General features: G+C 39.8%; 3 protein-coding genes across 8 annotated transcripts; 1 reads left to right on the plus strand and 2 right to left on the minus strand.

Moving 5' to 3' along the window:
* On the minus strand, positions 1 to 5,937 carry LOC135635864 (uncharacterized). Its single transcript, XM_065147269.1, has 6 exons — positions 5,727 to 5,937; positions 5,435 to 5,647; positions 2,155 to 2,234; positions 618 to 693; positions 419 to 544; positions 1 to 307 (listed from the first exon to the last, which is right to left on the minus strand). Exons 1-6 carry the CDS (start codon positions 5,874 to 5,876, stop codon positions 179 to 181), a joined length of 774 nt encoding a protein of 257 aa, XP_065003341.1. The 5' UTR covers positions 5,877 to 5,937; the 3' UTR covers positions 1 to 178.
* A 519-nt stretch (positions 5,938 to 6,456) lies between these two features.
* LOC135637143 (kinesin-like protein KIN-14E) lies at positions 6,457 to 21,568 on the minus strand. Of its 6 annotated transcripts, XM_065149602.1 has the most exons (26): positions 18,899 to 20,314; positions 18,031 to 18,126; positions 17,233 to 17,415; positions 15,889 to 16,392; positions 15,529 to 15,807; positions 13,349 to 15,378; positions 12,370 to 12,913; positions 11,533 to 11,831; positions 11,277 to 11,448; positions 11,124 to 11,191; positions 10,853 to 11,033; positions 10,677 to 10,786; positions 10,469 to 10,568; positions 10,300 to 10,386; positions 10,041 to 10,217; positions 9,221 to 9,494; positions 8,962 to 9,123; positions 8,648 to 8,863; positions 8,525 to 8,562; positions 8,227 to 8,390; positions 7,954 to 8,079; positions 7,750 to 7,875; positions 7,592 to 7,657; positions 7,437 to 7,499; positions 7,295 to 7,357; positions 6,457 to 7,211 (listed from the first exon to the last, which is right to left on the minus strand). In XM_065149602.1, exons 7-26 carry the CDS (start codon positions 12,449 to 12,451, stop codon positions 6,720 to 6,722), a joined length of 3,066 nt encoding a protein of 1,021 aa, XP_065005674.1. In that variant the 5' UTR covers positions 12,452 to 12,913; positions 13,349 to 15,378; positions 15,529 to 15,807; positions 15,889 to 16,392; positions 17,233 to 17,415; positions 18,031 to 18,126; positions 18,899 to 20,314; the 3' UTR covers positions 6,457 to 6,719. The 6 variants fall into 6 exon arrangements, with proteins under 6 accessions (XP_065005674.1, XP_065005672.1, XP_065005676.1 ...); XM_065149600.1 differs by lacking the exons at positions 18,031 to 18,126; positions 18,899 to 20,314 and adding an exon at positions 21,436 to 21,568; XM_065149604.1 differs by lacking the exon at positions 18,031 to 18,126 and having other exon boundaries at positions 15,889 to 15,928.
* LOC135637144 (cytochrome b5-like) lies at positions 21,121 to 25,981 on the plus strand. Its single transcript, XM_065149609.1, has 5 exons — positions 21,121 to 21,484; positions 21,862 to 22,049; positions 22,118 to 22,206; positions 25,296 to 25,362; positions 25,506 to 25,981. Exons 3-5 carry the CDS (start codon positions 22,123 to 22,125, stop codon positions 25,754 to 25,756), a joined length of 402 nt encoding a protein of 133 aa, XP_065005681.1. The 5' UTR covers positions 21,121 to 21,484; positions 21,862 to 22,049; positions 22,118 to 22,122; the 3' UTR covers positions 25,757 to 25,981.
* The last annotated feature ends 146 nt before the right edge of the window (positions 25,982 to 26,127 follow it).

The raw sequence follows: 26,127 nt of genomic DNA on the forward strand, positions 1-26,127 counted from the left end.
TAGACCTTGAAATGAGGTAGAATTAGGCAAGCAAATGTCCTAGATTTACATGATAATAACACATATGTAGATCTATTATGTGAAGGCTCCATAAGAAATTAAGTCAGCCTCAGCTAATAGTATGCCGAGGCTGAAACTACACAAGTACATGATACAACACCAAGTTTGCCTGCTCATCTTATTGTGAATTATTTTTCTTTTCATCCACATCTAGTTCTTCATTTTGTTTTCTAGGGATTCCCCACTCCTTGACCTCATCTCTCAGTCCATGTGAAGATGGTAATCCCATATGTCTCTTGCTTCTTTCCTGAACCAGTTGTAAATTAAAACCAAGAATTCAACACTATAGAAACACTAAAATATGCAGCTTTTCTTTCCTATGCAAAAAAAGAAATGTAGCTTGAAACACATAAATTACCTTCTTGGCAGATTGCTGGTGACTCTTAGATTCAGTCTCTCTTTTTCTTATCAAGGAATGTAGTTTTTGTGCTTCATAAAAAAAATGGATGCCTTTGATATCTCCATTTCTAATACTCACCTCCAGCTGACAATTAGAAAAAGGTTTGGAGATCAAGGAAAATCTTGTAAGCTATAATCACATAAGCTCTCAAACTGACCTGAATGTGAAGAATGCAAACAAGTATACTAGCAATAGGCAACCAGCTTTCTTCAGGTGAAAGTGACAAATTAGTCCTGTAAAATTACATCAGACAATTGATGAGGAGATATACTTTGTGACTAAAATGTTGCACATGAAAAGACACTTTAGCACCTCGAACACGGGGCTCTGACTATATTTAAGAACATGAGACAGAGAAGTATAAACTTACTCCTTAATTTATTTATACAGATATTGATGCAGCCATGCTAGTCGTCAAATTAAAATGTCAAATGTTAATGGAAATTGCACAGTATAGATTTTAAACTTCATCCACATAATAGACTCATTAAACAAACACATACTGCTTTTGGATATATCCAGTGCAAAAAAACATATTTTGCAACAAACAAGGTGTTCAAATTATGATTTACCAATACACACTATGTTCTATACTATATGCTGTTTACAAACGTTTTACTTTGACAATTTTACAATATTATTTTCAATTTTTGGAAGATTTTGTATAGGAAGTTTATGGGCTGTGTATTAATCTCAACGGTTGTGTGGGCCAATAACATTGCTCATTTCTAATACAAGAGAGCTCAAGGTTTGAGTATAGGAAATAGCCATTCTAAATTTATATGTAAGGCTACAAGCATTGATCCTTCCAAATCCCACATTGGTGAGAACCTTGTGTACTTAGTTTGCCCCTTTAATTGACTATTAGTATCATGCAAATGATACACTAATATTACGAAAAGATGAGCCACTTACTAAAAAATTCAATTAGATAGTATCAAGAAAGTCGCTTCCTTTATAGAGGAGAAATTGGCATCATTTCGAATTCTATCTGGGCAAAAGCAATTCAAAAAAACATGCCAAGAGATTGTTTGGAATTGAAGTTCACCAATAAATAATGCAAATGCATACATAGTGCTAATCTTATGCTGCCAATGGTTAGCACTTATTTTGTTTTGCTTCTTAATTGAAACCTACACTATATACCAAGTATATATATTTAGAGATCTTAATCTCTACATGGTGTATGAACATTGCGATGATTACCCAGACATAACCATTTTCTCAAAAATTAATTATTGCTTAACAATCGATGAGAGAAAAAAAAGTTAATTAATAATATAGCTTTCTTCCTTACATGTGCAATTAAGAATTTAACCATCAAGAAGAACAACCACAACTGGTCTACTATCAATTAGTTATACATAATTGATCTCTCCATCACAAAGATAAACTTAAAGAGGAAGCTATAGTGACAGCTTAATACAAACGAGAAAATTCAAAACTATGAAGAAATTATAAAGGAGCATGAGAGGGTTGAAAAGAGAACATGATAAAGCAAATAAGCACCATCACGAAGCTCATTCTAGAAAGGTTTACTATTTTTTTCTTCATAATGACTGTTTCTTACAATATTGTATGACATGAGATCAGTGTACTCTGCCCTAAGACCTAGCAGATGTTCAATAATTAAGACAAATGAAGTCAAAATCTGAGGAGAAAAGTTCCCATTTTGATGATTTACGAGCTCAAACCTCAAGTAAGGAGCCAAGTAGACGATCGAATAAACGAGGTAACGCTGTCTACTGCTGTCCATCCAAGCAAAAACCCAACTCTGCTCCAAAAACAAGAAAGCCATCACATGCCCATCTGACATAGGAAATCAAACAAGTTCTAATTTCGGGTTAACTACAATTAGCTACTTTTAGCGTCTCGATCCCTATACTTTAAAAAGTTACATTGGCATCCATGTAATTACGAAAGTGAAATGATTAAGTCCATTTACCTTAACGACGTTAGTTTTTATCGATGAAAATATAAAAATAAAGGATAAAAACGTAATTTCATGTCCAGTGGAGGATGACGTTGATGGCGGACAATGACGTCATTGGGATCGATGGTGGTGGACGGTTTGTCACGGACAAAGTTCTAAACAAGATGTTTAATGTAATACTTATGTATGTCCGTGTCTTTTGGTTTGTTCATGCTTTGCACAGCATGTAGAGGGATGGTCGAAAGCTTAACAGCCCCATTTTAGTTGGGTTTGGTGGCCTTCTTAGGCTTGTAAATAAAGGTTGTGTCATGTGGACACTTGTGAGAGATATTCGATCTGTAGTGAACCATTTTGCCCCTTTGTTGTGCAACCGTTCAGAGCTTGTAAAGTCTGTTTGTAATTTGCATTGTCTATGAAGTGTTTCCTGAAATGTTTGCTTGTGGATCCCGAGTGAGATGCTTTCTCTAACCCGTTTTCTCTTTTGTAGGTCTTAAGGGACCATGGTAGGTTTCGGGGAGGCTTACCTTTGCGGACGAACACGCAAGGGTGCCGCACGACTTAGGCAAAACCAGCTAAGTACGTGACAGATGGTATTAGAGCGGGACAAGCACTCATAGAAACACTTGGCATGCAAATGTGGGGGACCTAGCGGGGCTGCGTTGAGGGCAGTCAGCACGCGCAACCGTTTGGGAGAAAACGGGCATGGAGATGTAGGGAAAAGGAATCGCTCGAAGGAGCGGGCATCTGAGATTGGCATTTAGAGGAATGACCAACCCTTCATGTAAGAGGCACACGAGAACAAGCAAGCTTGGAAGAATGCGAAGCGCACAAAGGTTGGGATGGCTAAGTTCGAGCTACGGCTCGACGTTGACAACTATACTTGATGGTTCTCAAGGCAAGCGAGGGACTTGGTAAATGATGAGACCATGCAAGGTGGAATGAGTTGCTCAGCGACCGAAAGAGTTGTGCAAAGCTCACAGAGGTGAGGGGAATTGCTAACTCGAAGAATTCGGTACTCATGGATGGGCTTGTATACGGACGATGGAATGTTCGCAGCCATCCCAAGGCGATCGAAACTCGATGCCATGGAGCATTGAAACTTTCTCTTCGGCATGTGAAGGATACGTCCGTAGGAGGCTGAAGTGTGCAGCGAGTTTAGCATGTTGCTAGGCCTTGAGTGGTGCAGCGGGGGCTGTATTGACGTGGAGTCGCAATCTAGCAAGTGCGTTTACAGGAGGCAGAACAATGCACAGTTTGTTCAGCAAATCAGAGTAGTCCAAGGGGATGGTGGTCTCCAAAACGAAGAGAGATGTTGCTCCAATAGGATAGATATCCAGGAGGGATAAGTCCCGGCTCTCTAGAGGGAGAATCATGTGCAACAAACCACACATGTTGAGGAGTACCTCAAAAATAACAACTCCACGAAGCTCAATGGACCGAGCGAGCAGCGAAGAGTCGTCGCATGATCTCACTTGAGAGAATGCATTGGTGGATGCATTGCGAGATCAAGTGGGGAGCAACCCAAAGCAACACAAATAAAGACATACTTGGAGTCGATACGGAGATCAGACTCAAGGGAGGGCAGACCCGTGGAATGGTGGGCGCGAGGGCCACCATCAACTCAATGCAAAACGAGGAGCGGAACAAATTGAGTGTAACTTGGCGAAGTACCCAAGCCACATAAAGTGAGCCGGCATAGAAGATGAAACATGGAGTGGAGGCACAGAGCTTTCCTTGGATAGAGGTCAAGGATATGAACTCTTGCAAAGGCAAGAGCAAGATCATGTTGTTCCATGGGTCCTTCATTCTAATGGAGCGGACTCATCTTGCATGGTGTCAAAGACGAAGGGAGCTTCTGGGCACATGCACCTTATCTCGGAGAAGCATTTGATGGAGGAATAAGGCGACTCAACTTGCGGAGGTGAAGTTGGGTTTAGAAGGCCTTGACACGATGCAAGAGGACACGAAGGCGAGTACTCTTGAAGAATATGCCACAGTGTTGCCATTCAAGTTGTCACGAAGGAAGCGGTGCACAGCGAAAATTGTGCTGGTAGGGGCAGAGGCCCAAGATCCAGACAATGGTGTACTAATTTCAGCGAAGTCGGTGGACTTCGGGAGCTACTAGGCGACGGACTGTCCTAGAGCGGTGCTTCATCTAGGTGTGACCCAAGAGCGGATGGATGAAGGTCAATTGTCAAAGGAGCAAACAAAATCGAAGGTGGAAGAGACCCTGCGATGTATTAGCAGAGGCCACACATGGAGGGATCACAATTCGAGTTCATCCCACAAGGATCAGAATGCAATGGAGATGTCACTAGGAGACGACATGGTGCAACGGATCGTGGTGGAACAGTTCGTGACAATGCGATACACACAATATAGTACCGTGAGGGACTAGATCATACAGAGGTATGATCGGGAGCTACTGGGAGCTCCACTTCGATGAACAACACAACGACAAGAAGGGTTATGGATTCAAGGAGTGAAGACTATAGTACCGCAGAGGCGGATCTTCCGTGCGTGCATCGAATTTTGCATCGGATGAAAGGCTTGGTCATCAGCATATGGGGGCTGTGTACCACCGAGGGAAAAGTTCGAATGCAAGTACCAATGAGTCATGAGAGGGACTTGATCATGTAGAGGTATGATCGAAGCAGCTAGAGAATTGGACTGCTCCAGAGCTCATATTCGCTTAAAGGAGGAGAGGGGGCGGGGAGGGGTTTGCCACCATCGACGTTAGTGGCACCGTCGTTCACCACCACCGATGCCAGCGGCACTGTCGTCTTCCATCGACATTGTCTATCACCAAACTTAAAATTATTTTTTTACCTTTTATTTTTATGTCTCCGACGAAAAAAACTGAAATCATTAGGGTAAATGGACTTGATCGTTTCACTTTCTCTATAGGGATATCAATGTAACTTTTTAAAGTATAACTTAACTATAGGGATATCAATGTAACTTTTTAAAGTATAAGGAGTGAAACGCTAAAGGCAGCTAAGTGCAAACTGTAGTTAGCCCTCTAATTTCAGTAGCCTCACCAGCCAATTGAAGTAAGGGATGAAGCTAACGATCCCCATCACCGCGAACCTCGCATCCGTGGCATCGATCGTCCCACCACCGTCCTCATCCTCGGTCTCACCGGCCGAGATCGGGAAGACGAGCGAATTGAGAACGCAGGCGCCGATAGCAGCGGCAAAAGGCGCGTCGTGCACAAACTCTGCCCTACAAACGCCGCTTCTTCTCCTACATCCCTGTTTCATCAAGCTAAGGTTTTATATATTGACAACAGCGAAGAAAGAGGACAGATGGAGGGATTAGGTGGTAGACTACCTTGTTCCGAGTCTTCTGCGATTGCCTCCAGATCTTGTTCTTTGTTTTCGGGTACAAAGCCACAAGAGAAGGGATCGGCGAAGCAAGGAAGAGGGACGAGGAGGAGAGGGGAGTGGGCGGAGACGAGGGAGAAGCGACGTAGACGATCATCCCGTCACGTACGGAGTCCCGAGGAGAAAGCCGAGTTCTTACCAAAGCGGTCGGTTTTCTAAAAGGGGTTTTAGGTTTTCGAAGCAGACGGGCGATCGAAGCGCTGACCCGGATGGACCGCCGGTTCATTTGACCGGTCGACGGAGAGCGTGTGGAGTTGCGACTAAGCCTAATATCAAGTTTCACGTTTCATTTGATGTTGATGTTTTGTGTAGTATTGGAGTCACGTTTACATTTCTCCCCTCACCACTCATTATAAATAAATGTATGGAATGTATTATTAGAGATGTAGCAATTGAAGAGTTGAAATTAATGTTCATGTAATTTAAAGGACACCACAATCTTGTAGCACAAAAATTAATGTCACCAAGCAAATCTGCAATACAACATGATGTCAATTCCACAATTTTACATTGTCATTTGGGTCAAAGAAATGGTTTTCCTCTGGGGAAAAGAAAAAGAAAATAGTGAAGAAATAATAATAAGATTAGGGTTGCAAGAAAAATGATGCATAGGAATCAAGAAACTAGGTAGTAAATAAACATGCTAAAATTCCAAAAGGAACATACACACTATGAACTTCCAGGTGGATGTGGATCTTGATAAAATTATGAAAGCATGTTGGACCTTACTCCAAATTGTAGTTGATATAAAACAGCAGAAGAATTTTGTATTCTGCTCAAAAAGTATTTTGGCAGATAAAAATCAACATAAAATTCATAATGCTTCTAAGTTACAATGCAAATGTGCATTTTGGCTTCAACAACAAGATACAGTTGAGAACAACTTAAATTTCAACTTAAATTTGCATTTTGGATGCAAATGTTCTCATATGATGGATACCTAGACCCAGGCCCTCGTCTTATCTTTCTCCCTGGCTGCACCATCTTGCTGTTCCTTCTTATTTCTGCCATGAAGAAAGAGTTTTTGTGTTGTAATGACCTTTGTTGTCCTAGTTAGCCTTCCATATGCTTTTGCTGGATCAACTTTTCTAGTTCTGCTGAGTTCAGTCGGTGCCATCTTCTTCTCTACTAAGCTTGCTGAAATAACATTCTCATTTTCGACAGACGTACTTCTATTATTGTCTCTTTTCCTTTTGATCTCATGAAGAGATTCTACTCCTTTAAGTAAGAAGGAAAACTGACTTGTCATTGGCTTATTTAAGGAGTTTGAATTTCTCAGTATCTGAGGGTCTGTATGACTTGTTGATTCATTACTCGAAAATGATCTTCCTTCTATTGGTGTTGCAATTCTTGATCTATCTGCTGACTGTAATAGTAACATGGAGTCTTGTTCTTCTTTCTGTTCTCTTAGCTTGTTTTCCAGCTCTTTGACCTGTGAATTAATGCTTGTTAGTTGCTACACCTTTTAAATTTTAGTAAAAGGAAAAAAAAACATCTTCCTGCCACATCCCTTACTTTTTGTTCAAGATTCAACTGAAATTGTAGTCTTTCTTTTAGTTTGTACTCTAATTCCTTAACCTGTAAACATTTGAAAAGTGTTGTTAATGAGTGAATTAAATGCTGGAGAGAAGAACCGAGTATTGGTTGACAACACTACCTTCTGTGCAGCTACATTTTCAGAGTGTGCTTGTTCTTTAAGTTTGCATTCAAGCTCTTTAACCTGTTTGACAACATTATAGTTGAAAGCAAAGAAGTCAAATAATACAGCCATTTCATTGTTGGAACTATAAAAAAGTTGTTGGTTGTACTAACCTTTAGCTGAAGAATAACAGATTCAGAGTGTTGTTGATCCTTGAATTTACACTCCATCTCTTTTACCTGAAACAAATGAAATACAATTCTCTGATTGGTAATGCCATCTGTTAGCAGTAAAGACAATGAAATGTGCTTATGGTTTATCTAAATCATACTTTTTGCTGAAGCACAGCATAAGCTTCTTCCTTCCCATTCAATTTCTCTATGAGTTGCCACTGTTTTCTCTCTGACAAACTTTGTGATTCTGTGTTAGACTCCAGTTGGTTTGTGAGCTCTTTGTTCTACAAGAGTAACAAGGAAATAAAAGTCAGTAGCTTTGAAGAGAACAAGGCATAGTATTTGATATAAATGTTCAGTACCTTTTCCTGGAGAGTCCTGCAAAGCTGTTCTTTTTCTTTCAATTTGTTCTCTAGATTTTGAAAGTTCTCTTCAAGCTTCCTCAATGACTCATCCTTAGTTCTAGATTCCTGCCTTACTTTATCAATCTTCAACAGAAATTACAAGAAGCAGGGTAAATATACGCAGCAAGTGATGTATCTGAAAGTACCTAGCGTACTTAAACGGAAAGAAATTTATGAAAGCATGCATTTGCTAGTTAGCATCATGCACTTACGATGCAATGGAACACTTACCATCTGTTTCATCTTTTGCAACTCAACTGTGTCAACCTGCTTCTTTGCAAGACCCAATTCTACTCCCCGTACTCGACTTGCAAAATTCAGAGAACTGACAGTTTCTCCTAGGTCGTTCTCTGAGGGGCTAATTTGTACAAGCATCAAAGCTTTCGAATCACCTCCTGCATTACATGAAAAGAAACTAAATAGTTATATACAGGTGAAAAGAAATTTGAAGAAGACCTGCTGAATTCATATGTTTGGTGAATCACATGGAGGGATATGCTAAACATTCAGATATACTTTGTTAGACTACCTAGTGAATCTTGCAGTAAATGTGTCAGCTTGGAATTCCTGAAAAAAAAATTTAAAATTTTGTTAGGTTATGAAGGCAATAACACAACAATATTTCCAAGGGATCGATATAATACGTTCAAACCTGTAAGGAATGTGGTTGTTTTTGGTAGCAAGAGCAGAAATGACATCGCCGAGGGCAGAGAGTGACCTATTAATGTTCTGGGCTTCCTTAAGCCTCTCCCCCTGTACATCTGTCTTTGTCAGCCTCTCACTTCCAGCCAAGTCCACAAGCCAAAGCTTGCTTTTTGTGCAGACTCCATCCATTAAGTTTTTGGCTCTCACCATTATACAAAGCATGCTGAGGTATCAAAGCCGATCATTTTTTAAGCATATAAACAAGCAAACACCATGCTTAAGAAAACTAAAACAAATAATGCACATCCAGCTGCTACTGACCAGTGCGATCGGCTGCTATGCTCATTCACATTGTTAGATCCAACAGATCTGGCGTTACTCCCAGCTTGCAGGACATCCCAAGCCTCCTTTATGTTTTCAACCTTAGCTTCTACTATCCCTGGCACATGATGAAACCCTTCAGCTGCCTGCCTTACCTCCAACCTAAATTGGAAAAGAGAATAAATGATGCAAAAGTAAGTAAGCATTTGAGGAACCCATGCACAAACCAGTTATTTAGACTCTCAGAAATGAGTTGTACTTTTTTGTTGATGGAGATGTTGCCAACAGGTCTCTGATTTGCTCATTGTACACCTCCAGAACACTCACAGAAAGGTTATAGGAATACGTCTCATTCCGTTCCTCAGCTATTTTAAACAACTCCTCCAGCGTTCTGTAATTAACTCCTCTATTTTGCTCAGTTCCTTCCATTGTGAAAGTCTTCCCTGTTCCAGTCTGCCCATATGCAAATATGCACACGTTGTAGCCATCAAGGACTGATGTGACCAAGGGTGAAGCATCCGCGTAAACGTCAGCTGCTCATCATGAGAAGATTATTCCAGCAGCATCAGGAAACAATCTGGTTGTGCCAATACAATCACACATTGATCATAATCTATCTATTTGTATCATTTTGTCTCCTCACATGGCAGAGTCAAATCAGGACAAGACCACCCTAAGAACAGTGTACACCATGTAATCAGGATCCTGTAACACTTTCCTTTATTTAATTTCCTTCTGTTACTAACTTGTAAAATGTTTGTTTACAAATACATACTTTAGATTTCGGTGCATTATCTTATGTGCTAGAGTTAAGTACAATGAAGTACTCCTGTTATCATCTTAATGCAATTCATCTTTATTTCATCAAGTTCACTCTAATAATAAATCTGAGTTCAAGTTATTTTTGCAGAGGTTGTCGATTCTTTTATCAGTAAAAAAATAGTTTTTTTTTTCTATGAATACAATTCATCTTTATTTCATCAAGTTCACTCTAATTATAAATCTGAGTTCAAGTTATTTTTGCAGAGGTTGTCGATTCTTTTATCGGTAAAAAAATAGATTTTTTTTTCTATGAATACCTTGATTATCCTTTGGAGTATAGACCCGATCAAACTTGAAGCTTTTTTTTGTCGCTCCACCATTCATAATTCCAATTTCACCATCCTTTGCTGCATCAAAATCTACAACAGCATTGTGACCAGTTGAAACCTCCTGCTTACTCAAAGGGCGACACCTACAGAACACCCTGATATTCCCTGAGATAATTAAAAAAGCTTTTATTATGCAAACAATAGAGTGAGACAGATAAGTCAATAAATGAGAAAGAGATGTGTGTACCTTTTGCCTCCTGGATTTGGTTATATAGCTTTTTTCTCTTGGCTATCTCCTCGCTGTACTTCAATTTAAGATCTTCAGTTTGTGCAACTATGTATATAAATCTTTGTAAGAAACTTTCTGTGTGGTGATTTCTGGGTATGTCAAGTCAGATATAATTGTGGAAACATACCTAGGGCCTGAACCGCAATGGTCATCTTATTCAGATTTGGAATTGAGTTGGCACAATCATGTGCATCTTGAGAAAGTTGAGTGTACTCTTCTTTTATGGCCTGATGTAGGAAGTAGGGTTGTACCATGAGCAAATTCGCTTTACAATGAGCTCTATATTTACTTGGCAAAAGTTCATTGATGTACTATCAGATCTGATGCATCTGTACCTTAATCTTTTTTTCCAGATTAGCGATTGCAGCAGACCAAAGCTTCTTATCATTCTTGTACCTTTCAGAGGTATCTCTAAATTTCTCCATCTCTCTTTCGAGATTTTGTTCTAGGAGCAAGAAAAATTAGCAAATTTGTTTAAGGATATAATTCCAAAGACAAGTTAGCTTCTTACCAAGTGTTTCATTTTGGAAGAGCTTATTGTCAAGCTCAATGTTCAGCCTTCGTAGCTGCTCATTTGCATCTGTCAGTGACATCCAAGCTTCATAACACTCATCAGATTTCATTTTACATTCACTGGTTAGCTCCTGTATTTTCTTCTCGTACTGAGCAATGTTTCTATTTTGAAATTTATTCTGCAATAGTAAAATGAATTGATCTCAGTGACAAACATCAACTCCCTATTATGAAGATGAAAAATTCTAATAAAACCTTTGTTCCCTGACCTTAAGTGGAGAAACCTCTATCTCAGTGGCACATTTGATACATGTAAGATGTTCAGGTTTCGCCAAGTCTGCTACAAAGAGTCCACAGAAGTTAAAAGAGACCAAAACAAAAGAAAAGGAACGAACCGATTCACGAACGTATATCGACTGTACCTGATAAGGCTGGTGCTTTTCTGATGCAAATCCCACAAACTGTTGGAGTCCCACTAAGTCCCTCAAATCTTACCAAAATATTCCCATCATCCACCACAGAAACTCTGAGATCAACTAGCTGCAGTGGCTTATTAGCTCCAACAACAGCGAATATATCAAGCCCAGACAATATCTGCAATTCTAACACAGACAAGAATCTCTCAGAAACCACACATCTATGCAGAATAATATTAAAGGTTAAAGATTTATATCTTGCCTTCTCTTCTTGCACAAATACATTGAACACCCTAATTCCTTTAGGACCATTTGTATTGACGATCTCCGCGAAATGCAAGTCCATGAAATAGTCCCCAGGAGCAAGACTATCAAACTTGTAGCAGAAGTCTCCATACCGCGCAGACTGATAAAGAGATGGGCAGTCGCCACCTTCTATTATCATCTCGTTGGTCTCTATTACATCTCCACCTTGAAAGCAAGAATCGCCATCAATCCTCACACGGGAATCTTGGCCATGTATCTCGTGGCCTCCCGCATTAACAAACATTACAACATCATCTGGTGTAGCATAAGCATGAAAAGAATCAGAAGCAGCAAAAAAAATCTCATTTTTTTCAGCATAAAAAAAAGTGAATTATAGCTCAGATAAATCACACGTAACAATTCGTCTATTACAGCAGAACATCAGGGTATCAAATATTAGCTCTAATTCAAGTGTAATGTAAAGACAATCCAAGAAAAAGAAATAAAGAACTCGAAATGCAGTCCAACCATGAAAGAATATACAAAGAAATTCAACATTGAGATAAATTAAAGCACGCATGATAGTGATATCCACTTCAAACAACCCAAAATCCTAAAGCTATATAAAAAGGGAATTACTGAGCCTTCATAATAGGGATCACAGCACAAGAAACGGACGTTTCTTAGTCAACCATAGTAACAGGAGATCCAAGTCGAGCGATCAAACAAAATCACCCTAATTCCTCGAAGAAATATGACAAAACCCTAGTTTCCCCCATCAAGAACCGAAAAACAGCAACGACCCCCATACCAAATCGAAGTAAAAAAAGATCAAGGGAAAGAAAAAGATGACCTTTGAACGCCATTTGGCCGAGCCCCCAAAGAACGAACTTGGGCCCCGAGACCAACACCATCGAATCGAAGGAGTCGTCCATCACCGGTTCGAGCAAAGGTGACCGGGTCTTCTCCACCTCCGAATCTTGGACCCGCAAACAAAGGAGAGGGGAGAAGGATCTGGGAGTTAGGCTTCGTGGCTAGGACCTCCAAGAATCGTGGACCGGGGAGAAGGGAGAGGAGGAGAGACTATAGAGTTTCTTTGCTTTTGTGTTCTCTTTTTGCCCGTTTTGTCTTCTTTCCGCCATTTCGGTCCCAAAACAGCTCAAAATTTGAAGGAAAATGTGACCGTTGGGAGCAGCCGACCGTTGCCATTTAATGCCATCTTAAAAGATACGGTAATGGTGGGGCGAAAAGATGACGTTAGCCGTTGATCTTACACTGATAGATATTAAGCCGACCGCTGTTACGGTCCCAATTCCACGTCACTTGGTCTACACTGTGGAGTTCTTTGCTTCAGGGTTTGGTCAAACCCGACACGATCGATTCACGTTGGATCGACGCTAATATCATCGGCAAAAGGTCAGAAAAAGAGGCAGAGAAAGCAATCAGCAGTAATTTTAGATTTTACATGTTCGAACAATATTACGATCTAAGAAATCAAATCTTATTAGAAACATTGCTCGTCTGTAACATGAAGAATTAAAATTCGAGTCATAAAAATAATCTTTTTCTTCGTATCCCGTATTTGATAAGAGCCTACATACAGGATGCATGCATGGCTACATGCTTTAACATTAGTGCACAATTGATCTTCTAATCATAGGTAGGTAGGTAGGTAATCCTTGACAACATCTTCCTCTATCTATTTTTCTTTTTCTTTTTCCTCAATTATTTTCGCAACAGTTCCACCAATTCAACAAGAAGTATCCTGAGAGACAACAATGTAAGAATTGAATTAGATGAACATTTGGCAATAAATTGATGCAACAGCATACCTGTTTCATTCATCAGGTTGTGTTCTCTTTTTGGTCCTTCGAACAACTCTCACATTGAGAGAGAGGAGAAAACTCCTAGACTTTCTGCAGTAGCATTTTCATGGCATCATCACTCCATAACTTCTTTTTATCTTTCTTTCTTCTGAGTTATTCCAAAGTCGTCATCATCATCTACCAAAATTTCTTCTATGCAAGCAAATACAGTACCAGCTCACTTTCTTACAGATAAAGCCATTGATGACAGAATTGTGGCTGAGAGAAATGAATAAAAGGTGGTGGCATGTGTTTACATCTGCAAAAGAGATCGTGTTAGATGCAGCATGGAAATCGTAGGTGATAAGCTAAAACCAAAAAAATCAACCTTTTCTGCTTCTTAATAGAAAGATTCATTCGAGGCAGAATTATTGGAGACAACTTGAAACATGATATGTTTCTTTCTGATTTGGATGTCAACATGAGAAGGCTATATGGATCACAAGTTGAGCTGAGAGAAGTGGTGGAGCAGAAAAGGCCACAACCTCAAAAGATAAAAAATGATCCACACTAAAGGGTTCAGCTTTTCTACACTAGCAGCCAAACTGATCAAATCAATAGAACTATTTGAAGAACATGAAGCCTGCAATCTTATTTGTGATTCTACCACCTATGTTTCAACTCTCCAACCAATATCTGGAATTGGCTGCTCAAAAGTGTCATTTTCTTGACCAAATGAAGGGAAAGAGGGAAGGAATATATGAACCATATAGAAAAGATTAAACATCTAGCAAACGAGTAACCAAAATTATCTGCTAATAGGAAGACAGAGAAAACTATACTAAATCTTTCAACCCACCAACAATAAGTATGTGTACAAGTTGAGGGAAACAAATAAAGGCAAAGCAAATTGACATCATGAGAATTCTTGGGATCCATAAACCTGTAACTACACTTGAACAGTCATAGACCACAAAAAAGAGCCACATTTCAACTGGTTATTCCTTATATGAACAGGAAGAACGTGCACACACAAACAAGGAACTTAAAAGAAATGAAGCAGAGGGAGGGAAGGAGGCGGTGGCTTTTGGCCTTTTACACGTCGAGGAAGCCGGTCTTCTGCAGCACGGCATTCCTCACCCGCCGGAGATCCCTCCCTTTGAGGGTCCTCCCCACGCCCTCGAACACCGAGAACGTCATCACGTGCGATCTCGCCACGATCACATGAGGCGGCACCATCTCCTCCTCCTCGCCCTCCCGTCCTTCCTCTTCCTCCAATCCATCCAAGACATCATCTTGCCGCTCGCTCCTCCACCTCGGCCACACAGGGACGTTAACCGGCGCTGACTGATGGTGGGCCACCCTCCCGGCCACCAAAGCCTCCACTGCCCTCCCTTCCGGCATCTCTACCGGCCGCGCGGTGCTCTCGGTTGTGCATCGCTGAAGAACCAGGGGACGCCGGTCCTCCGCCAGGGCGGCGGAAAGGCCGCACCTTTCCGGCGCTGGCCTGCGGCGGAATCGGCCAAAGGGCGAGAAGGAGGAACCCGGGACAGAGCTCCGGACGAGACCAGGCGACGGGGAGGAGAAGCAATCTACGGAATCACGGTCGTCGTAGGAGGACGGGGAGGGCGAGGAGGAGAGCTCTTCGGAGGGGGATGACCAAACCACGTCGCTCTCGTCGAGCTCGAGGTGGCGAGTCGGGAAGGGGTCGGGATCGGGGTCGGCGTCGGGCAGCTTGAGGAGGCCCAGGAGGCGGAGGAAGGAGGTCGCTGAGGACGGCTGCGCAACAGACGCAGAGGCGGCATCTTCCATCCTCCGGCGGCCCCGCTCATCTCCCCCGACTGCGCGCGCCTCCGGACTATATGGAGGGGTGCCGGCACACCGTGAAGTTAGGATGGTCCGGAGGAGCAGCGGACGCGACATGTCAGGGGAATCCTGCACACTATTAATCTGAGGATCACCTGTCCCGGTCGAACCCCGAGCCAGCTAATTTGACGAGGAGAAAAAAGGAAAAGTGTGTATGGATCAACTTCATCCAAAAGCTTTTGGCTTTCACCCTAAACAATCAAATTCACAAAAAAAAAAATAATAATAATCGAACAACCTCTCACAAAACTATTCTTAATCATACTTAACAGTCTGATTAAAGATCAATTAATCTGAACGATATCAAAAATGACGATAAAGACAAAGAAGAGTTCCCTTACCTGTATCAGCGGCAATGATTAGAAAAGACCTTGAAACTTTTGGCGGTCCAACGTGCTCCCCTTCTTTTCCCCAGCTTCAATCTTTTCATACAAAGATGCCCATAACATGACAAATCCAATCACCTGTTCTTTCTTTCCTTCACCTGATGATTCCATAACGCCATTGCGGGCGCGCTCTGCGGCTCCCAAGCATTCTGCCAATTATTTATTGCTGCAATGATTTGACCTGCCGACGCCAATACATGCTGTACATAATTTGGTTCCATTGGTGTAGCCGGGCTGCAAAAACATAGCACATCCTGTTCACGAACATTTATTTTGGGGGTGAATGGAACAGTGGGTGTGACTGAGGGAACATACCTGCAACGCTCTCCCTTTCAACATGATTAAAGATTGAGACCTGGGATGTTAAAAAAAAACATAAATATTTCTATCATTTTGGTGGCCCAGTTTTGGATAATGTCCAGCCAAACATGAATGGTAAGATAAGATAGTATTTTCACAGAGACAACGAAGCCACTAGTCGACAAGTTCACAGTGTTTGCATCAGCAACTACAGAAATGACATGGGGATAAACTGATATCTGTGGTAAACTTGGCTTGAACTTTCGGAGAAATAAACTACTGCTCTTGTTCATATGGGTAACTAACAACCAAATGACATGAGGAGATGCTATATACGTATTCGGATACTTGGAATTCATCAGGTTATATAACATGATGTCTTGAGAACAAATTCTCAAATACGGGTGGTCAACCAGTTAGGATGCTGGCAAGAATATCACTCTTTCCTTGGGTAAAAATGGTGCAGACAAGGCGAATAGCATCCACCCATCCCTCCAGAGACTACCATGAGTCAGCAACCTGGAGGAGCACAACATGAGAATTTAGATTGTCAACAGAAAACAATGGTCTGCTTGATGAACCAAAAAACACACAAGCTTGCATTGCTGAGCTTGATAGAGAATGTAAATGGAGATCATATCAAAAGATCAATACAATATGGCATCATCTCAAGGTTCTGAAATTTTTCCTTCAAATGGTTGCCTCCCAGTTGTACGCTAATGAGATAACTGGATATTTTTTTTTATCTGCGGAGTCTTGAATGGCAGGGCTTTTCTTCAACTCATGCTGTATCTCAGCGATACAAGATAAATGCATAAGGCTGGCACCGAACTAATACTGTAACAACATAACATGATATAAATTTTAAATATGAATCTTGTAATCACAAGTTCGATGTCAAGCTTGGGTTCCAAAGGTTAGATTATCCAGTAGGGTTTACTTAAGGAACAACAACCGAGGCTCATTCATAGTCCTAATAAGTAGAGATCAACCATTACCAAGTTGTTCGATGCTGTACCCATGTAGCATCTGCACATGCTATGTCAATCTATCTCATAGGTGCCAACATATGTGCAACTCCAAATTTCGACTTATGCCAGACAACCAGCAAGCAAATCGGAATGGCATGAAATTGTATGGTGCCCAAAACAAAACGATAATTCTTGTCATAGATGAATCCTAAAGTGGAAGTGTGATGTGAAATTGTAAATCATCTCAAACATTTTATGAAAATAACTAAATTTCTATTTCTGGAATGATATACTAATTCTGACAGTCACAAGGACAGATAAACTAGAACATGAAAAATAATAAAAGATCCTATTTTTGATCTTCATGTTTGGGCCGAAGGATTTTTACCAAGTAAATAGGATGATGAATTGTGTGTACACAGAGGCCAGCACTTCCTGGTAGAGTTAGGTCCACATATGCTGACATGGAGACAATATTAGGCACATCAATTTTAATTGATGATCTATATATTCGTGCAGATCCTCGTAGCCTGTCAGGACTTTCCGTTGACTGCTTGTCAGCCTTCATCACCTGGAAATAGTGAGATAACAATAAATTACAGCTATCAGAAAAATAATATAGTGATCTAAGCCTGATTTTGTCACACAGATTCAGATTCATGTGGCGCTTGCAGATAAAAAAACTTGCTCAAATAATAGAAATGATCAAGACATTTTGTTTATAACAACTATTTGTAATAGTCATATTTAGAAGTAATCTCTTTAGAAGTTAATATCATTTGCAGGAAACTAGCCCAATTGATAATCAAAGAGAGTTATACAAATAAGAAGGATTAACAACTTCCAATATAATTGAGGAACAAACAGAAGTGCCACATACAATACTACTAAATTGTTATAGTACCTGTCCAATACAGATTTCATTAGCTTATTGGATCATTGCTGCCACCTCATCATTCACTTTGGTGCCTCTTTCTGGTTGGACCATATGGGCTGCCCAAATATTGTTCTTTTACTTCTTTTACTATTTCTTTTGGGATGATAGTGGGAATAAAATATGTTATATACAAAATATATGTATATATACAGGTTCAATGATATCAATCCAATATGCAAGAACAAAAAATCTCTGAAAATGTGATTTTAACTCTGCTAAGGGAAAGTATATAAGTAGACAGAGGCATACTTGTTTGCACCAAAAACAAGAAATGGCTGGGAGAAATGAACTCCCTTGTCTGTTTCAGGCACATTGTTGACTAGATGTGTAGAAGCATCATTCTAGCTGAATCAAGATAAGATGACAAAAAAATGTCCAGTTGATGAAGATAAGATAAAATGTTAATATACGTACATGCATATATATATACATCTACATATTCATATATGTGCGTGTGTATTTATATGTATATACATATACATATTCATATGTATATGTACATATACATATGTACATATAAAGCATATTAACATACCTTTTCCATCTAAGCATAAGAACATATTCAAAACATACAAATCATTAGCTAGAAAACAAGAGTGTATGGAACTTTAAATGATTAAAAGGATAGAGATACATGGAGAAAGACCTAATAAAGATATGAAAGTTTCTTTCTTGTTTTCTTAAATGAATTTGAAGAGATGCATTTCTAGAGAGTACATAATCACATGATCTTGCCACTGCAATTATTTATTAAACAAAGTGAAAATGGTTAAGAGGATAAGCCAACAAATATATAAACACGATGAGTATCAATTGTTCTGAAGCAAAGCTAGCCTGTTATCATCTTAACTGAGCAACCCGTAGGTATTAGGATATTGGACAGCCAAGAATTTAATTTTGACAACATAGATTAAAGAATTCAAGAAATAGGTTATCCAGTGAAGTTGATCGGAAAGAACAACAAATGGGGATACCAATTTATGTAATTAATCTGGACGATCGTAGCAAATGAAGCATTGATGAAAAGCTCGACCAAACAAAGAAAGGAAAACTAGCCATTATAAGTTCCTTCCAAATCAAGATTCTCCAGAAAGAAATAACGGAGGGAAAAAACAACCTGCTGCCATCGAGTCCAGAACCGTCCACCCCACCGGATCTCCCTAAACAAACCCTTTCACCTCTTCCTTCAAATCGCTCGCAGGCTCACTCGTCGCGAAGGAGCGGTCGTCCAAGTCACCAGCCTCGGCAACGGGCAGGGCGTCGTTGCCCTCTCGCTCCGCCCTGATCCACGTTTCCTTGCGTGGCGCCAGGGACTCCATTGATTCGGGAGCCCGTTCGTCCGGGAATGGCGAGACCTGCCGTTCTTTCACTCCGGCTCCACAAATTGAGGGAGGAAAAGGATTAGGGTTTCGCGGTCTCGGAGTAAGGAGACGAGATCCGTAGACACGAGGAGGACGCGGGCACGCTCGGCATTTCATGGGCTAACGTAGAAATAGCCGCCGGACCGGCACCAGAACGGAAAACAGACCGAACCACCCATGAAACTCCAGGGTAGCGGTGTGGCCTCCACCGGAGCCGTTGTTGGGCCATCTAGGGGCTAGTGTTGCTCCACCCATTCTTGTAAGGATGGAGCCGTTGGGTTCATAAGATCTCATGTTGGGGGAGAGGTTTGATAGCTTTCGGATGTTACTGTGCTTGGGGATGACGAACCTAAGCAACCCATCGGTGATCCTGCAAATGGAGCAGGCGCCGAGCATGGAGGAACTATTGTGTCCATGGGTGTTGGTGTTAACGGCGGATAAAGACCGACTGAGGGAGAAGAGTCGGGCGTAAGGAGCACAATGTGATCCATCTCCATAACTAACGGTTTTTGGAACTGCTACGGTTGTGATTCCATTTTCCATGGAATCGTCAGTTCCAAAACCACAGTGAAGTCTAAACCCTAGCGGTTCAGACGCAACAAATTCGATTTACCATGAATATTAGTGGTTTAAATTCAGCAAGATTAATAAATGGTTGTATCTTGATATGAACCATTCTTTGAGTTAGGATCAAATGAAACAAAACAAAAAGATAAAGTAACCAAATGCCTTTATTAGAGGTTTTTTGAAATTATTTCAAATTCGTTAAATATGCATGCATTAAAGATGGAAAAAAAATCAAAAACACATTTGATTATTTTTTTTGGATATTTTAAAAAAAAAACCCTAAGTTTGAAAAAAATTATATAGAGTCCCCAGTTTCAAAAATCTTGTTGCACATTCTTTTTTCTTTTCAAAATAATCGCCGCACTATACCTCGTTAATTGCTCTTTTTCGTCATGTCGATTGCCCTACCCCTTTTGTCGGACTCATCTAGCAATAAAGGTATAATGGTCCTCGTCAAACTCGTTAGACTCGTGATAAATATGTAGCCTTCATGGCCCCTCTACAACCAACAATGGAGGCCATAGACCCCCTCCTTTCTTATCTATGATCGATAACGAGAAAAGAGTGCGAGAAGATCGCGAGGAAGGGATGCAAAGAGATTACATAGTTCCTCCACGACCAATAACAAAAGTGCATCGACAAACTCTGTGTAAGAGCTATAAGCAAAGGGGGTAATCAATCAATCATAAGACAAAGGAGGATAGTAAAGATTGTGAGCAACAAAGTCGAGCCCATGAGGCAACGACATATTCAAGAAAAAATTAATTTTATAAATTTATAAATAAATTTATAAATTTATTATAAAAATTTAAAACTTGAAACACAATTTTTTAAAAAAATTAGCATCATTTTTTAATCTTTTAGATTTCAATCAATTACCTTAATCGAAACAATTTTGTAAGTTTACAAAAAGTTATTTTCGAATATTAATTTCACAAACCACTCGTTTCTTTACTATGCAATATGAAATATATTTTAAAACGGTTGACTTACTACAAAATTTTCTCATAAATAACATCTTCCTGCATCAACTCGTTGAACTTTAGAGCACAAACTCAAACTGAACAAAGGAAAAAAAAAAAAGCGGCAGCGAGGATCAAATATTGGACTCTCAAACGTCTCCGATGTTGACTCTAATATCAAGACCTGGACTTTTATTATTATTTTCTTATATAACTCCAAAAAATATTTGGCGAAAGTCAACCATTTTGACTTAATTGCACTAATTCCATCACGGGATCGAATTCTCGAAGCACAGAATCAAAAAAGATTATTTTTCTAAAACATATCCTTACTTTTTCTCAAATCATATCCCTAATTCTAAAACTACCCAAATTACCCCCTCCTCCACCCCTCTTCCACCGCGGTCGCCTCTGCCGCGCCGCCGCCCGCCCTCTTCTCCTCCTTCTCCTCCTCCTCTCCCCTCCTTCCGCTTAGCCCGCCATCTCCTCCTCCTCCTCCCCTTCCCTTCCCTCCTCCCGTCCTTCCCGGCGGGCGACGGCGACGGATGGACGGCGAGCGACGGCTGCGGAGGTTGGCACCCTTCCCTTCCCTTCCCTCCCCCCTCCTCCCGTTTCCTCCCATTCCTTTCCCTCCTCCCCTCTCATCCCCTCGTGCCTCGTGGACGGCGGGCGACAACGGGCGGCGGCAGAGGTGGGCAGGGGTGGAGAAATCGCCCATTAGAAAACGGAAAAAGAGAAACGAATTGGAAAATTGCAGCGATTACCGGTGCCTGACGGGTGGTGACGCGACTCGCCTGCCAGTGACAGAGAGAGGTAGGTAGGAGGCCCTAATGTGTGGCCAAGCTGGAGTCTCTTGGTACTTTAAAATGCACGTAGGGAATCGAGCCCAATGTCTTGGCAGATACCTATTTCACTCCGCCTCACCTACCTATCCCCCTGTGTGCCCAAATGTCTCTTTTGCCCTTTGTTTCCTAATGAATATTATGTTGGGGTTGATCCTAATTGTATTCTTTTAATATTATATTACCCTTCAAAAAACTTATAATTAGTGCAAGAATATTATATTATCTTTTAATATTATGTTCATAAAAGATCCATGTATCTCATTTTATTATTATTATTATTATTATAAACTTAATTTATAATATTTAATAAAGAACAGACTTTGAAGGGATGTATGTGTAATTTAGGTATCTCAACTCCGTTATTGTACCGAGAAATCAAGGACAGATTGGTAATTTTCTGTATCAATGGATGCGCTAAATGGTTGGGAACGTCGAGCTTGGAAGGCTGCGGAGTGAGGCCCTCATTAGAGTTTGGGAGGAAAGATATAGAGAGAGAGAGTAGACTTAAATCTGATTCAGCTTCCCCCTCTCAAGTAAGATTCTTTCTCTTGTTATATCTTTTTCTTTTGTGTTTGGAGATCTCAATCAGCTTCTGGAGCAGGGAAAATGGCCGATTCCAAAATCTACCATTTCGATGAGGTTGCCAAGCACAAGGGTGCGAAAGATTGCTGGCTGATCATCTCCGGAAAGGTAAAGCTCACCGCATATCTTCTTTTCATTGGAAGGTCTTTTATCTTTTCTTTGTGTGAAGAGACTGGTAGTTTATAGATCGACTTACCATGCATGGTTGTAGGTAGAAAGCCGCTCGCGGGTGATCCTGTGTGAAAGCGGATATTTTGATTCGAAATAGGGAGTATTGGGAGGGTTTTGGTTTTGTATCTGTGGAACGATCTGAAAGCTTTAAATAAATTTTGGACTTCGAAAATATAAGTTTTTTAATCTATGTTTTTGAGACGGATTTATAGGAGTCGTCGGCTGCTTTCCGTTGGTCTCGCTTCTGTAGAACGATCTGACAAGTTTTAGAAAGTTTCTTTTTCACTTCAAAATCAGTTTCTTGATCTTTGTTTATGCCTTTATGGCCGTTTGACACTGTTTCTCATGTTGTTTCTAAGAACAGGTAACAAAAGGCATTGCATCGCTTTTCTTGTTTCATTTAATGTAATAGTCAAGATTAAACCTTTTATGTTTAAATTTGAAGAATATGAGTTGAATCTACTTGTTTTAAGACCAAATTACTTCTCAAAGGTTTCTCAAAACAAGCTTTATTAGTATCATTAGCTGAAGAAGGTGAATTGATTCCACGTAATCTGTTCTGTTCCTGAAAGTTCAGAAGCAAAAAATTCTCTGTAAAATGTTCTATACACAACCAAAAATGTCTCCATTTTGAGGATAAAGAATTTGTACCAGTGGAATTGTTAGCAACAACATAGGTTTATGGACCTTGCATTTGGCAAGGTCATACCAAGATTGATTCAGTATAATGATTAAGTGGTTCGTGGAATTAAAAAAGAGAAGGAATAAATGAATATATAAATAAAGTGAAGGGCTGGCAGTCTGTTGATTTTCTTCTCCAATAAATGGGTGACTGCTCCTTTTGTACACAGACCACCAAAACTTCTCAAACCTGCTAGGACTCCAGAATTAGAGGGACAAAAAAAATCTACTGAACTCTACCTCTTGTAATTGTAGCAGATGCTTTTCATGCTACAGTGCAATGGACAGTAACAGAACATTTCATTTAGCTGTTTGATTCCACTAATGATCTTGAATGAAACATCAATTCAGACTTGAGCATACTAGGCTTCTAATATAAACTCAACTTACTATTTTGACTCAAATAACATAACACAATGGTGCTGATAATAAATTAATCTCAACTGAATCTTATAACTTGAATTAAAATCATTTTGTGCCTTCTAGTGTTTCCTTCTGATGTGCTTCTTGTCTCAGTTCAGCGGCAAAGAACCCATTTATGGCACAATGAAGATTCATGAACATTTAGTTCAGAATCCTCCAATTCTTCATCCACTTGCTAGCATAAGTTGTTGCTGTTTTGGCCATTATTGATCAAAATGGGCAAAGTGTAGTTTGTCCTTTTTAGATGTTCTAAAGTTTTTTTTTTTTCAGATGTTACATTATTTGTTTTGCTTACGTAGGTATGTTACTTTTTGTTCCAAGTCATGGTTTAGCCTCCTAGTTAGTAAAATAGAAAAATATTTGATGCATATGCTAATGGTAAGAAGCAGAAACCCTTTTCTCTGCAAGTGAGACAAGATTTTCTCCTTAGCAAAGTGCAATATATATGATTACCAGCATTGGGCAAAACAAGATGTCGAAAAGTAATCAAGATGATGACATAAATGACATAGATAATAAGTCTTAGGTTCATTAAAAGTTTAAAGAAATATGCTCCGAAAATAATTTATTGATCCCTGGTGTAATTTCTTCAGTTGAATGTCATATAGAGCTAGTTCAGTTAGATTTCCTTTTTTTTTTTGTGGGCTTTGGAAATATATGCATAATTTACTTGTTAACAACAGTCTAATAATCTATGGTAAAACACACTTACTGAGGCTGGTTGGCTACGGTTACAATCATTTATCAAGTCGTAGTATTAAGTTCATAGTTTAGAGCTTGTGACTTCAATTAAAAACAATGCAAATAAGTGGTATATTCAAACTCATGTTTCATGATTTTTAATATATCAGTAGCACGTCATTCTTTATGGCTTTATTTTGACATTATAGGATGGTGTTCTCATAATTTAGTATCTAACTTACCGACCTCTACATTTGGACCAAGCACCTCTATATTCTGACCAGCATCTCTTATGAACAGGACAGCCATTTTTGGCAAGTTCTAATTCATCTAAAGAATCTTAACCATGTTATGGGCCCTGGGTATTTGTTTCATTAGGATTATATGGAGAAAGCTCACATGTAATGTATTTGTTTCATTCTAATCTACATTTTTCAGCTTTTCTCTTCCTCAACATGTGGACCAAGCACCTCTATATTCTGACAAGCATCTCTTATGAACAGAACAGCCAATTTTGGCAAGTTCTAATTCATCTAAAGAATCTTAAACATGTTATGGACCCTGGGTATTTGTTTCATTAGGATTATATGGAGAAAGCTCACATGTAATGTATTTGTTTCATTCTAATTTACTTTTTTCAGCTTTTCTCTTCCTCTACACGTGGACCAAGCACCTCTATATTCTGACAAGCATCTCTTACTAGCAGAACAGCCAATTTTGGCAAGTTCTAATTCATCTAAAGAATCTTTTCCCATGTTATGGACCCTGGGTATTTGTTTCATTAGGATTATATGGAGAAAGCTCACATGTAATGTATTTGTTTTATTCTAATTTACTTTTTTCATTCAGGTATCATATAGCATGCCTATCAAATGCTTACAGTAAAACTCAAACTCCTGATTTGTTAATTGTGTACACTGTCTGGACCACTAGAATGTCTCTTTGGAGACAACCGGTGAGACATTATCAATTTTGATATTCCCATGTTTGCGAATATTTCAATGGTTTCATAACTAGCTTGGTCAGTGTTTCCGCAATGAAGTGTTGTCATCTGCAAACTCATTCATGGCTTACTGTTAAATCAGGTAGTGTATCTCAGAAGCAAATACAATTCGAGAATCTGTATGGCATGTTCACCAATGCTCTTTAAGCACAATGATATGTTCTTGTGATGTGAAATGTTACAATATGGTCCTATATCAAGATGATCACCCTTTCTTTCCCCTTGATGTCTTCTCCAGGTTTATGATGTCACTCAATTTATGGACGAGCATCCTGGTGGTGATGACGTTCTGCTAACAGCATCTGGTAATCGCAATATCCTCTTCTATTTCTTTGCTCATTATTCTCTACTTCATCAAAAGAACAAAAAAAAAAGGTGTGACTAAACGGATCAAATCCCATGGATTTCCTTGTTGTAAATACTCCAATAAATAAGCATGTCTTTGCAGGGAAAGATGCAACCAATGATTTCGAAGATATCGGTCACAGTAATGCTGCCCGGGAGATGATGGATAAATACTACATTGGAAAGATAGATGCTTCGACTCTTCCCACAAAGGATTCTTACGTACAGAAGCAGCAGGTAATCCATAAGCCTGATAACTCCCCGGAGTTCGTGATCAAAATATTACAGTTCCTTCTGCCCGTAATGATCTTGGGGTTAGCATTTGCCGTCCGATACTTCACGAAGGTGGATTAGCTGTGTTGCCATCATCATCCTTTCCCTCTGAAGCTTTGGTCTAATGGCGGATGAAAGCATTTACCAGTCCAAGACTTTGGCATTGTTTCTGCTGTCATGGCATGCATTGCCTTGTTAAGTTGTGCTCGTCTAGATCTGTCATAATTGGATTGTGTGTGTTTTTCTTGTACTGGATATTCTTCAGCTTTCTAATGTTGAATCCCAAAAAAGTAGAATTTATGGAAACCCATGCATCTGGATGTCTTCTTTTTGATCTTGCTCTGAATTAACACATCTAATCACAAACTTTCCAGCTATATTATCCATCTTGAACAAGATTGCAACATGTTCTATTCATCAATTATGCAAACTTTAAAGGTAAAAAAGAAAAG

This window comes from Musa acuminata, chromosome BXJ3-4, assembly GCF_036884655.1.
Source record: "Musa acuminata AAA Group cultivar baxijiao chromosome BXJ3-4, Cavendish_Baxijiao_AAA, whole genome shotgun sequence".
NCBI classification, from domain to species: Eukaryota; Viridiplantae; Streptophyta; class Magnoliopsida; order Zingiberales; family Musaceae; genus Musa; species Musa acuminata.

Excerpts from the sequence above, each read along its gene's own strand:
- LOC135635864 (XM_065147269.1), bottom strand. The coding sequence starts at position 5,876 with ATGATCGTCTACGTCGCTTCTCCCTCGTCTCCGCCCACTCCCCTCTCC. Across the intron at positions 5,648-5,726 it reads CGCAGAAGACTCGGAACAAG|GGATGTAGGAGAAGAAGCGG; the intron begins GTAGTCTACCAC and ends TTGATGAAACAG. Across the intron at positions 694-2,154 it reads TACTTGGCTCCTTACTTGAG|GACTAATTTGTCACTTTCAC; the intron begins GTTTGAGCTCGT and ends GTAATTTTACAG.
- LOC135637143 (XM_065149600.1), bottom strand. The coding sequence starts at position 12,451 with ATGGACGACTCCTTCGATTCGATGGTGTTGGTCTCGGGGCCCAAGTTC. Across the intron at positions 11,832-12,369 it reads CGGCCAAATGGCGTTCAAAG|ATGATGTTGTAATGTTTGTT; the intron begins GTCATCTTTTTC and ends ATGCTACACCAG. Across the intron at positions 10,787-10,852 it reads CTTCCAAAATGAAACACTTG|AACAAAATCTCGAAAGAGAG; the intron begins GTAAGAAGCTAA and ends TCTTGCTCCTAG.
- LOC135637144 (XM_065149609.1), top strand. The coding sequence starts at position 22,123 with ATGGCCGATTCCAAAATCTACCATTTCGATGAGGTTGCCAAGCACAAG. Across the intron at positions 22,207-25,295 it reads GGCTGATCATCTCCGGAAAG|GTTTATGATGTCACTCAATT; the intron begins GTAAAGCTCACC and ends TGTCTTCTCCAG. Across the intron at positions 25,363-25,505 it reads CGTTCTGCTAACAGCATCTG|GGAAAGATGCAACCAATGAT; the intron begins GTAATCGCAATA and ends ATGTCTTTGCAG.